General features: G+C 38.1%; 1 protein-coding gene across 1 annotated transcript in view; it reads left to right on the top strand.

The window, feature by feature from the left end:
- Nucleotides 1-12,606, top strand: part of Mttp (microsomal triglyceride transfer protein) — a 49,030-nt gene extending 36,424 nt beyond the window's left edge. Inside the window, exons 13-18 of the mRNA XM_027935442.3 lie at nt 104-201; nt 296-417; nt 2,283-2,510; nt 7,639-7,763; nt 10,106-10,276; nt 11,757-12,606. Coding sequence (XP_027791243.2) covers nt 104-201; nt 296-417; nt 2,283-2,510; nt 7,639-7,763; nt 10,106-10,276; nt 11,757-11,931 — 919 coding nt within the window. The 3' untranslated portion in view covers nt 11,932-12,606. The remainder of the gene's footprint in view (nt 1-103; nt 202-295; nt 418-2,282; nt 2,511-7,638; nt 7,764-10,105; nt 10,277-11,756) is intronic.
- Nucleotides 12,607-13,335: the final 729 nt, after the last annotated feature.

Below are 13,335 nucleotides of genomic sequence, written 5' to 3'. Positions count from 1 at the left end.
AGCCCCCTCCTTTTTCCCTCTAAGGATTTTCTTTCTTTCCTAATTTGACTTGGGAAACAGCCATTACAATGAATTTGCAGCTTTTTCTTCTTACACGTTGCAGCAAAATGGTCCGTCGAGTTCTCAAGGAGATGGGCACTCACAATTATGACCGTTTCTCCAAGAGTGGATCCTCTTCTGCCTATACAGGCTACATAGAACGTACGTAACCCAAAAAAGGGGTTCTCCTCCATGCCCATCCCCAGGTTGGCATTGCTGGCATTGTTGCTAAGATGCATGGTTGCTTTGTCCTTAGGTAGTCCCCGTGCGGCATCTACCTACAGCCTTGACATTCTTTACTCCGGTTCTGGCATTCTAAGGAGAAGTAACCTGAACATCTTTCAGTACATTGGGAAGAGTGATCTTCACGGTAGCCAGGTAACTCATTTTCCATGGATTGTGCTTAATAAAGTGTGTAAAAAAAATAGTAAAATAAAATATCCTGATGGCAGCCCTATAGAATGTGTAAGTTGATGATGGCTTTTGTCACATGTTGCCATGATTCCATCATCTGCAAAGGTTGGATAGGTTTGTAGACATAGAGGGAGTTTCAGATATGTACCTGGAACCTAAGTAACTATACACACAACTCGCCAGACATCCGTTTGTCTTTTCAAAGGTATACGGTTCACAAAATTGAAATTGTGTCTGTATTCTTCACTTAAACTTTTTTATAAAATTTTATTTGTATTCATAAATATATTTCTTTGGACCCTCTCAAGTATTTAATTCTGTAATATATTTGCCTTTTTGATTGATTGATTCAACATAAATGAAACTATATAATAGAATATGACTCTCACTTAGAGTCCATCTGTATCTCTTCAATACAGCCAGAAGAAAAAATAAATTAAAAAAATGTAAGCATTCGACAACTGGCTGGCAACTTTCCTTCTGTTGGTTTTATCCAAGATTTGGTGATGACTTATAAAACCTTCCTTATTATGAAATATACCTTCTTTTTTAGTTTTTATGAGTATCACATTATAACCTTCTTAATTGAAGTCAGTTAAGCTTTAGAAGTGATCCAGGGCCACAAAAATGTGAGCCCCCCTCAAAGTTAATTGCCTCACTCTTTAATAGTACTGTAGTTAGAATACCATGCCCTTCTCTCCAGAAGACTCACCATCTGTTTTCTGATATGCACTCAGAAATGTCAAGCACCCAGTAGTTTGGGGCTGGGTAGGAAGGCAGAAAATGTGTAAAATTCTTGTGTGGTAGAAATTAGGTTATGAACCTTCTCATGGTATTTGTCATCTTTTTAAAAATGTTTTTAATTTTTGGCAAGGGAGAAAAGTGTGACATGGACATGTATGAGTCATGGCTTGGAGAGTGCAGGCCTCTTGTGGCAGCAACCTTGGGACAACTGTGCCAATACCTTTCCGAGCTCTCCAAGATAGGTGATTCGTTATGTATATGTAACAGTCCTGGGGAGACCAAGCGCCTCTAGGATGACACCATAAAATGGAAAGCTCATGACAGGCACAGTGGCACACATATTCCTGTAATCCTAGCAATTTAGGAGGCTGAGGCAGAAGGATTGCAAGTTCGAGACCAGCCTCAGCAACTTAGCAAGACCCTCTCTCAAAATAAAAAAAAAATTAAAAAGGGCTGTAAATTTAGCTCAATTGGTATAGTTTGCCTTGCATGCATAAGGCTCTGGGTTCAATACCCAGGAAAGAAAGAAAGAAAGAAAGAGAGAAAGAAAGAGAGAAGGAAAGAAGGAAAGAAAGAAGGAAAGGAAGGAAGGAAGGAAGGAAGGAAGGAAGGAAGGGAGGAAGGGAGGGAGGGAGGGTTGGGGGTGTGGCTCAGTCATAAAGTAGACCTGGTTTAATCCTCAATACCAAAAAAAAAAAAAAAAAAAAAGAAAGAAAGAAACAAAGAAAGAAAAAGAAAACTTATAGTGTTTGCAGTCTCCCAACAGAAGTTTGAATCTTCCCTCTACCATCTCTACCATCTACTGAGATAATTTGATCCTTTTTTTTGTTTGTTTTGTTTTGCTTCACTTACAAAATGGGTAAAATCATCTACACTTTAAAAAACGGTTGTGACGATTAACATGGAAGAGACTAATTTGCCTTATATTGGGGCATAGAAGTTTTGTTTTACTTTAGTTTTGTTTTTGCCTACCTACTGCAGACATTTGAGGTTTTGACCCCCAGAAAAGTTCTAGCTCAGCTCAGAAGCCTCACCATTACTTACGGAGCAGGCGTGTCATGAATGTTGTATCCATTTTTCCCTAGGTGGTCCTCGAAGCTCAAGGGCTGGAAGGCTTAATTGCAGCCACTCCTGATGAGGGGGAGGAGAATCTGGACTCCTTCGCAGGCATGTCAGCCATTCTTTTCGATGTTCAGCTCAGACCTGTCACTTTTTTCAATGGATACAGCGATCTGATGTCCAAAATGCTGTCAGCATCTAGTGACCCTGTCAGTGTGGTGAAAGGACTAATTCTGCTAGTAGATCACTCTCAGGTAATTCAAGTCTGCACGTATTTATTCAGTCTCTTAAATTGCCAGGCACATTTTGAATGTGCTGTGTGCCTGGAGGATACAAGGACAAGTTCTGTCCATCTTGGAGCTCACCTTCTAAGCATTTGAACCTCTTGATTTGAACCTTTTCTCCTTTGCTATTTTCTTTTGCACTTGTTAGCTGATTAAGGGATCTCTTTACTTTTGAGATAAATGAAAAATACAGATGCTAACAGAAATAAGATTATGGAGAATCCCTAGGATGTAGCAGAGCAGGGATGGCATTGTCTCCTGGTTGGGCTTACCTGGGCATGGCGGTCTGGGTGTTTATCCTTAGTTGCTGAACCACATGGCTTCATAAGTTACCAATAATGTTCATAATGATAACAATGATGAAGATCCAAGGAGAGCATCATTTTGATCCTGCCAAATTAATAGAGGCACAAGCAACCACTGATGCTAGCCACAAGTTTCACAGAGACTCTTTGCCCCAAATTCTCGTGATCATAGAATGTTGGAAGGGCTGTTTGTTCTTAGAGAATAAGAAGGAGTATTTCACTCTCTTGAAGCGCAGTCTAGAATAATTTTCAACTGTCCTTGATCCTGAATCTTACATTACTGAGCCAAAGTCCAATAACATTATAATCTCTATGGTAAGATTGAGGTAACCAAGATCCTCTATGGGATAGGATTGGTTTGCTTACTTGGATTTTCAAAGAAACAGAAGGCAGTTAGTCTGAATGCTGAGTTTGAATGTTTCATGCTTAATATTTTTCCTTTAATGGATTTATTTTATTTCCCACCTAAGCAAAGCAATAAGAAAAAATGGAATGTTGGCTAAATAAGAATCTTAAGGGAAATCACAGCACACTCTGATTAATACTTATTATATTGAAGCTGTATAATGAGAATGAATTTTAAATTTATAGACTTGTAGGTTTGAATTTTGGCTCCCTACTTTCTTGCTGTGTGCTCTTGGGCAGTTACTTAGTAGCTTTAAATCATGACTTCCTACTAATAAAGTGGGGCATTTAAAAAGATGATCCAAATATTTTACCAGCTTTGCTGTTCTTTGAGGATTCTTACTTGTTAGATTCTGGTCGTAAAATAATAGGTTTTAAGAGCTGAACAAACCTTAGCTACCAAACTTTATTGAAACTCTTCCAAAACATCAATAGTTGAAACTAAATAATATAATTCTCTATCTTTATTATTCCTGATATCAGTTCAGGATAGCCAGATATAACAAAAACAAAAACAAAAAAAACACACATTTTGGAGTGGCTTAATAAAATAGTTTGACATTTATTGTGTAATATATATTTGGAAGTAAGAGGTCCAGGGTTAATATGGAAAACCTACAGTATCAGAATCCAAGCTCTCTTCCTTCAACTCAGCCACCCTTACATGTGGCTTTTACCCTCAGACCTGTCACCTGGTGATTATAACACAGCTGTTCCACCTGCAGCATGGCCTCCTTGTTCCAGGAAGGAAAACTTTTTTGGAACCCCTTTCTGGGATGTCCTGATAAAGTCAGTTTAATAAGGGGATCTTCTTTAGCTAAGAACACATTTTCATAAATGGAAGCAATGGGATCAATTGTCAAAATGTCAGTGTCTATTGACCAAAACTATGTCACATGGCTGCCTATAGCTAGAAGGGATGCTGGTGAACATAGTTTATAATCGGGTAGGCACACTCTAAACGAAACCATGTTTCTGTTAACATGAAGGGAGAGAAGGAGGAAGCCCAACAGTGCCTCTGATATCCCTTTAGCTAATCACCCATGAAAAGCTGTTCTCAAAGGACATCAGAAGTTTACATTCGCAATTCTATCACACTTTTAATGGAAGAAAGCTCTAACCAGAGCCTAAGAGTGCCAAGGAAGTAGTTCACAATTTAAGACAGGACAACAGTTCAAGAACCACCATTAACAGTGCCTAAAGATTTAGATTAGAGAATAAAACTCAATGCAAGTTATCTCTGGGTCAGCAAACTTGTTCTGTAAACGCAGGGCAGAAAGTAAATATTTTAGGCATTAAGTCCCACCCAGTTTCTGTTGCAGCTACTCAACTCTGTTGTTGTAGAGTGAAAATAGCCATCAGCAATATATTAACAAATGAGTAGGACTGTGTTCCAATAAAACTTTATTTACAAAAACATCCAGTGGGCCATACTTGCCTTCAGGCCCTGATTAAGACTATCTTATGTGATTTTTCCTATTCATTAAGTCTGGGTGCCTCCAGCAAGATTGTCCCCTAGCTATTAAACCTAACCAATGTCTGTATATGTCATGCTGGAGTGTTTGGCAGATCTGAGTTATTATACAAATAAGCTGTCTGTGGTCCCCTGGCTCTGTAGAGCACTCCAGTAATGTCATCCTCGCTTCATAGGCACATACCACTCTAGGTCAAGTGCTGACATTGAAGGAAATGTTGGCAATAGGTGGCCTGTCACAGCCACTGGGACAGATGGAATTACTCTGTGAACTACCTCTCTCTCTCTCTCTCTCTCTCTCTCTGGATAATTGGATTACTCTTCGGAAAGGATGTCCTGATAAAGTCAGTTTAATAAGGGGATCTTCTTTAGCTAAGAACACATTTTCATAAATGGAAGCAATGGGATCAATTGACAAAATGTCAGTGTCTATGTGAAACACAGCTACAAATCAAAGTTCTAGTAATGTGTTCTTCTAGTTTCTAGGCAAAAAATTAAACAAATATCTACTCTGGGTCAAACAGGTACATTAGTTTATGCTCGTTCTTTTTGGCAGTATATTTTTGGAATAGAATTTCTTGCACATGAGGAGAAAAAAAGAGAGAGTTATGAGTTTGTGATAGCCACATATGATAGTAGAAAAAATCTCCACTTTAGAGGCAGTCTGTGGATTTATTCTGCCTCCAAGTGTAGCCTCTGGGCCTGATTTGTCCTTTCAGCTTTCAAATATAATGCCTACCATGGAAACTTGGTGTTAGTATTAAATGAGTTACCAAAGTAGCTCTTTGGGCACAAGGTAAGCCCTCAAAAATTACTAGTTTCACTTATTTTATACCTCAAAAATGAGAACTACTGCACGATGTGGTTTAGTCCTTTTCAAAAAGGAAAGAGTAGTTTGTTCTTCTACAGGAATCTATGGTCTTCCCTCATGAAGAGATTCAAGAAAATTCCTTTATGACATCACATAAGATTTCTTCCATGGTTCCCTTGCATGAGGAAAAAAAAAAAGAATTTCTTAGAAATCCAAGGTACTCCTCAAAATCACATTGCAACGTAAATGTTCTCTTCTTACAAAAGGTGGATTGTCTAATAGCCATAAAATGTTCTTGTCCACAGCACTTGGTGCATCTTGACATCCCCCTAGTGTATGTATGGTCAATGAAAAAGTCAAGGTCCACTTTACAGACCCCCGCTGGGCTGGAAGGACTAACAGAATTGTGGTTTTCGAATTAGGAAGAGAGGAGAAGATGAAAAGAAAGGAATACTTCTGAGGCAGGGCACAAATTGAGTTTTCTTGACATAACCACAATTACAGTGCACATGCAGATCTCAGATATCCTGGCCCTGTAATTCATAGGTTAAAATTTGGGCATGACCATTGTTTTCTCAGGACATAAATGTGTTCATTTGTTGTGGTACATGATACAATCCCCCGTATTCTACAACAACCACATTTTCAACTCTAGACTAAACACAGTTTTAAGTATCTGTAGGAATATCTCCTGATGTGTCCTGAGATGGCACTGAGAATCTCATGCCTCCATCCAGGAGTGCCCTTCCGAATGAAAACAGTTTCATGCTACTACCATACCTTCTCAGGACATCTGATCATTAACCAAGTTCTTTGTCTGAGATTTTTCTGCCACACGTTTTGAAATTCAGGGAGATCAACACGATCCTTTTCAGAAAGTGAAATCATGGCATTTGTAGTTGGCAAATGCATGGCTTGTTTGGGCTGAGTAAGGCAGTTACATAAAGAAGTGAGTCATGCTCCAAGTTGCCAGGAACTTACAATCTTTGGAGGAATATCAAAATTGAGGAGACCAAGGTTTTTTCCCAGAATCATTATCACTTTCAACCCTTCCCATAGGCAATCTGATTCCAATCTAGCTGAAAAAAGTTTCAGCCAACATCACCCTGCCTAATGTACTTGGAAAATCCGAGACTTAAAGGTTAAAAGCAGGCAAACTACACAAAACAATGGGTTTCAGACAACCATGAAATTGCTCAGGATGGTCTGTTTGTAAATGATTACTGTGCCTCTGAAAAATGCTGTTGAGTTCATATTGGACTTGGCAGTTAATTCAATGTCATTTCAAATGTCAGAAAGCAAGGTATTAAGGCTTAGTTAAATTGCCTTGCATTCCTTTCCAAGCTTCATCTAGGCAATTCCTGGAACTTGTATATTGCACTGGGATTTTTTAATCCTGCCTTTTGTCAGAAAGATGAAGTTGTCTATATTTGACACAGCATATAATTAGAGAAGTGCTGAAGGACCGGAGTAGGTCATCTTGTCCATCCCTCACCACCATGAAGAAAGAAAAGCCACAACTGGATTTCTGATAGAGGTGCCTTCATTTTCTCTAGTTCAGTGGCTCTCAAATTTAGGCCCATCAGAATCACAGAAGGGCCCATTAGAATATAGATGACTGGGCCTTACTGTCAAGAGTTCCTAATTCAGTAGGTGTCAGGGACTTGAGAATCTGCATTTGAACAAGTTCCCAGGTGATGTTGATGCTGCTTCTCAGAGGACCACATATTGAGAACCATTTGGCCTTCCCAAAGTGAGGCAATGATGGAAGGAAAATACCCTTCTCAACTGGTGCTTCACTTCTTTAGTATTTTAATCGACTCATTAATTTAGCAAATCAGCAGTCTGTTCCTGGTGATCAAGATGAAGACCAACATGTTTCCAAGCCTAGAGAAAGATTCAATGGCATCATCTACAACAGGAGCTTGAATGTGCTTTGGGAAAGGGGGTTGACTAAACTGTACTTATTACTGTTATCACTATTAATATACAAGTGTATGCACATGTGTGTGTGTGTGTGTGTATATATATATATATATATATATATATATATATATATATATATATATATATAAATTTTTTTTCTTCTTCTTCTTCTTCTAGGAGCTTCAGTTGCAATCTGGCCTAAAGGCCAACATAGAGGTCCAGGGTGGTCTAGCTATTGATATTTCAGGTGCAATGGAATTTAGTCTGTGGTATCGTGAATCTAAAACCCGAGTGAAAAATCGGTAAGCAAAAGATTTTTAATACTCTATACAAAGAATGACAGACTTATGTTTTGGGAATTGGTCAACCTTTGGAGTTTTCAAAATCCATGCTCTCTGTTTGCAATCACTAAATCATAGAGTTAGAATTGACCACGAGATGTCATTCTGTTCATAGCTTTTCAGGAGTAGATCAGTACTTAAGACAACTCAACTGAGTATCATTCAAGTTTTAAAGACAGCATCATTGTGCCCCATAGAAGAGGGGGCTCCTCTTCTCTTTCTATTCCATTTTAGTAACTGATAAGGTTGCCACTTCAATTAAATTTTTAGCTTAACTCAATTGGTGGATTTTAAAACCTTTCTTCTTTTTTTCTTTTAAATAATTTAACCTTTATTGTCTATCTATCTATCTATCTATCTATCTATCTATCTATCTATCTATTTATTTTTATGTGGTGCTGAGGACCACATCCACATCTGAGCTAGGCAAGTGCTCTACCACTGAGCTACAACCCCAGCCCAAAACCTTTCCTCTTTTGCTATTTTCAATGAATTAAAATAAAAAGACAATCTCTTCTATTCAGAATCTAAGTTTTAAATGTTAGGAGTCCTTAAGCTTTTTAAATTTTTTAATCAACATATCTTTTTCTCAGGTCTTTTAGATTTTCTAATCTACTGTGAGATTCAATGAAAATGTTTTACTTTGAAAGTAAAACAATGTCTCTGAGCCAATGATAAAAAAAAATTATTCTTTTGTTTGTCATAAAATTAAAGAAAATGAAGAGGAAATGCAATTTATTTTCATATTTTAGGGTATTTAAGGGGGCAGAAGTGAGATAAGAATGATAAAATTGAACCTTTTTTCTTTTCTTTTTTTTTTTTTTTTTTGGTACTGGGGATTGAACTCAGGGGCACTCGACCACTGTTCCAAATCCCCAGTCCTTTTTTATATGTTATTAGAGACAGGGTCTCCCTGAGTTGCTAAGTGCCTTGCTTTTGCTGAGGCTGGCTTTGAGCTCATGATCCTCCTGCCTCAGCCTCCTTAACCGCTGGGATTACAGGTATGTGTCACCACACCTAGTGATAAAATTGAACTTTTATTCATTGTAAACAGTGGATGAAGCAACTGAGAACAATCTAGGTGGCATATTTAAAGTGAGGGTGACACATACTGTTACTAGAAGGAACCCAAGAATGAGAAATGGAATTGACAGTCAGAGAGCAGCATAAGTTGGGGCTTCCTACTGAACCAATTATCTTCTCTTTTCAAAGTATTTTCTAGATAGAAATTTCTCCAAATTAAACTGGATAGAATTCTTTGCAGAGAAGAATCGACAACAGCAACAAAATAGTCTGGATTTTTAAAGAGGACACAATATCCCTAAGAAACTACCAGCATCCATATCATAACTAATAAGTTCTCCATTTTTCATTTATTCATTCATTTAAAAAATATCACTTAAGCCTTTGCTAAATAGAGACCATTGGAAGGTTCTGTAAGGGATTCAGGGATTAAAACAACCACTGACCTACTTTTATGCTGGCAACCACAGCAGTAGGGATTTTAGTTTGCACAGCAAAAAATTAAGACAATCTCTTTTCTTTGAAAAAGAAAAGTATGGACATATGCCTCTGATTTGATTATGGGAGTAATTACCCACAGTTTGATTTAAAGTCTATAATTACTTAGTGATCCTGGTTGTAAGCATCCTATGGAGATTTTTTTTTTAATCTTCTTCATTGTCGTCCAAGCCACATTCCCCAGCCAGTCCAATCTGTCTCTCTCTCTCTCTAGAGGACCATCGTTGAACCTAACCTCCTGGAGCATGCCTTGCACATGCCCCACTGAAGGAATGGTTATTTGTAACTAATATTCTTTCAGATATCATGACAACCTAGATTCAGGCCACTAGAGACTCTTTGGAGAAAGTAATTAAATGGAATTATAGAGCTACCTCAAAGCCAACAGAGCCATAACGAGAAAATTGTTATAAACACCAGTTGTTTTCTTGGAGACTTTATACTTCTTTAAATGATAGTTCAGGTGTTTCTGACCTCCTAAGAGGACTGGGTTCTAGGCATGTTTTCCTCTTGGTCCTGGGATGCCCGTAGCACACAATGTCAGACCTGGTACACATTTGGTTCCCATGTCTACAACAGAAGGGAGGAGAAGGGCAAACTTCCCTGGCTCATCTCTGACACCACACAGACTCTGGTTAGCAGCAGGACTCAAGCCCACTCAGGTCACCTCTCAATTGCTAAGTATTTCCTTCCAATTGTCAGTGTCATAAGTTCAGACAACTTGTACTATCAGTCCAGCTCTACTAACTGTGGTATGAACATGTATTTTTCTCAATCTTTAGGGTGGCTGTGGTAATAACTGGTGACATCACAGTGGACTCCTCTTTTGTGAAAGCTGGCCTGGAAACCAGAGCAGAATCAGAGGCTGGCCTGGAATTCATCTCCACAGTGCAGTTTTCTCAGTACCCATTCTTAGTTTGCATGCAGATGGATAGGGCTGAAGCTCCATTCAGGTAAGAAAAGTGCTCATGGAACGATCCAGGAACATCTATGCTCACCAGGAGCTACATTCAAATTTAAGTGTTCAGTTTCAGAATTAAAAAAAAATCACCAAACATTAGAAATCAAGCAAAAAAATGAACTTTCTATAAAGAATTAAAATAATAATAAAACTAATAAATCAGTTCCTAGGATACCATGCAACTCCAATGACTAGTTTATTTGATTCTGAATTAAATCATATTCTAATCCAGAAATAACTCTTCAAGATAAAAAAGAGATTTGATTTACTGTAAAAGTTACCACATTGTTTCAGCCAAAATACCAGATGTACATTTGCTGTCTGGTATCTTTCACAATTGTCCTCTGGACAGAAAGTTCAAAACGCCTGGCAACCCATTTACAATGGTTTAAAGGATAAGATGAATTCACAATTCTTAGTTATCCTGTACATCAACCTGGCCTTGTTTAACTTTGAATTCAAGCTTAAGTGTTTAGAATTCTGAAAATTTTAAAAAATGGGTTAATAGAATGCTTAATGTCTTAAAAGCCAAATAGATACTTGTTCATGCAACTTCACAACTTCTCCTCCAATCTAGAGTCTCTCATGAACACTGTGTCCTTGAACCTTTTAACCATTATTTGGAGCAGTACTGTCCCATGGAGCTAGAATGCTTTGGGTCTAGGTAACACTGATTCTTTAGTGATAGTTATAGAAGTCTCTTTGACATAAACTATCTGACTATAAGATAATTTGTGTACTTAAAATAGCAAGTCACAATTTACATCATCTTCTTTGATAACTAGGCCAGAGTATCTCATGTTACTAACATTTTATGACCCATATAATATAAGTACAAATATGAATAGGTTATATTTTCATGAAATAAATGGTAGTGCCTTATAGTTAGAATATTAAACTATCACTAACCTATACTATCTTATGCTTAGAATAACCATCCATCCATGCATGAAAAATGTCAACCTTCTAATAGTCAAAATGCAGTGGCCACCAACCCAGCCACATGGTTACCTGGTTTGGTTCCATGTTTCACTTGGGCTTGGAGCCTTGGGAATGTTTCCTGTCAGCATTCTCAGCTTAAATCTGGTTGGACTTGCTATTTACCCTAAAGGGGAGTGTCCCGAAGGTGGGGCTTCTGGAATGAGGAGCAGAAGACATCGAAGGCCTGTGAAGCTTAGTTCTATTAAACATCTCCAAAGAAATGAAAGGCATTCAGTCCTTCATTCCAGAAAAATATATGGCAGGACTCCCATATCCCAGGCATTTGGAGTATAATTAGTAGCATGAAAGGAAATGTGAAGAAGAAAACCAACCCATTCGCGGGAGTGGAGCACAGTAATCTTTGGTACTTGAGTCCTTTGTCAAATTGTTCTGGGACAGAAGCGTCAAGTGTACACTCAGAAACCTGGCTGGGATGGGTGTGGGGTGACTTTAACGTGTGTGATTTTGTTGTTGCTATTGTCATAATGCAGGCAATATGAGACAAAGTACGAAAGGCTGTCCACAGGCAGAGGCTATGTCTCTCGGAAAAGGAAAGAAAGTCTACTGGCAGGATGTGAATTCCCGCTCCACCAAGAGAACTCTGAGATGTGCAAGATGGTGTTTCCCCCGCAACCAGAAGACTCCTCTTCAGGTGGATGGTTTTGAAACTGAGTGCTGATTTTTCACTTGAATTTGTCTCCTCTAAAGGGATACAATGTGACATGCCTAAGTACTTGCTCTCTGAGAGCACAGTGTTTACATATTTACCTGTATTTAAGATTTTTGTAAAAAGTGATGGAAAACTTCAATTGATTAAATTTGGGCCTATTCAGTACACTACCTGCAATGTCACTTTCAGTCATCACGTGACACTTTCAACAACTTTCTACTTTTCTTGTACCTCTCTCAAATCCCATCTAGCACAGAGAAATTAGTTCTGCTCTAAAAAGAAACAAGCGTTTAAAAACAAAACAAGCAAACAAAAAAACACAGACACTTAGGAGAATCCAATTTTGTTTTGACAGTTGGCAGTCGATAGATACGAAAGCCTTTGAGAGAACCTTAAGTCTGTCTGGCTTTCTAAGAGGCATATTGTCTGCTAAGGGGAAAAAAAATCAGACCTTTTTCTTTTTTTCTTCTCTTTTTTGGGGTGAGGCTGCAGGGAGAGGCTGAAGACGAGACTTTAAAAGAATGTTATTAGCCAGCTTTTAGAATTAATATTTACATCTTCTGTTTTATTAAGCATTAAGGTAGAGAATATGCATAATTAAAACACATCATTTTATCTTTCTGCTAGCCATGCAATGAGGTTGCCTGGAATCCATTCAGATCTCTACCTCCTACAAATGGAATTAGCACATAGAAATTTAAAAAAAAACTAATTTTGGAAACTCCATTTGACCACTCTTATGCCACATCTGCATGAGACATGTGGCACACTGTTTTTTATAAGGGACTTCCTTATACAGGTTTCTCTGCCTGCATGTTTTGTGATAGAAGCTTGGTCGGTTTGACAACAATCTGCATGATAACCACTGTAACTGAGGGAACATTGCTTCAAGAAATGGATTTGTATTTTGAAAGTATGAAATAAAAATAGTTTCTTTATTTGTATGAATTAAACGAGCCATGTCAAACATTTAAAAATATTTATTAATAAAATCTATATGTTTATTGTGATAAACCCCAACATGAACGACAGGTGCTTATTTGCCCATTAAACATACACACATATGATGAAGGTTTAGATAGCCCACTAAGAGCTGTAAATTGAAAATGAAGTGTGATGTAATAAATATGTGGAAATCTTATTGATATCCTTGTGTCTTTTATTACTCCCAACACTATGAGACCAAGATCACATACAGCCAAGCCTCCACAACAGAGCTGGCCAAGGTCACTAGATGGGAGGTCAGAGACATTTGGAGAACAGGCCCCTGAAAACCACAGCAGTCAGGACATGTAAACTCAAAAAGAAAGCATAAACCTACTTTTCAGAAAAGTCCAAACAGCACCTTTATTGTTCTGTTACTAAGAAGGGAGAAAGGAGTCAGAAACTGAGGGTGGCAG

Source organism: Marmota flaviventris, chromosome 7, assembly GCF_047511675.1.
Source record: "Marmota flaviventris isolate mMarFla1 chromosome 7, mMarFla1.hap1, whole genome shotgun sequence".
Lineage (NCBI taxonomy): Eukaryota > Metazoa > Chordata > Mammalia > Rodentia > Sciuridae > Marmota > Marmota flaviventris.
Note: the sequence above shows the minus strand (reverse complement) of the source record. Positions and strands in the feature narration are given on the sequence as shown.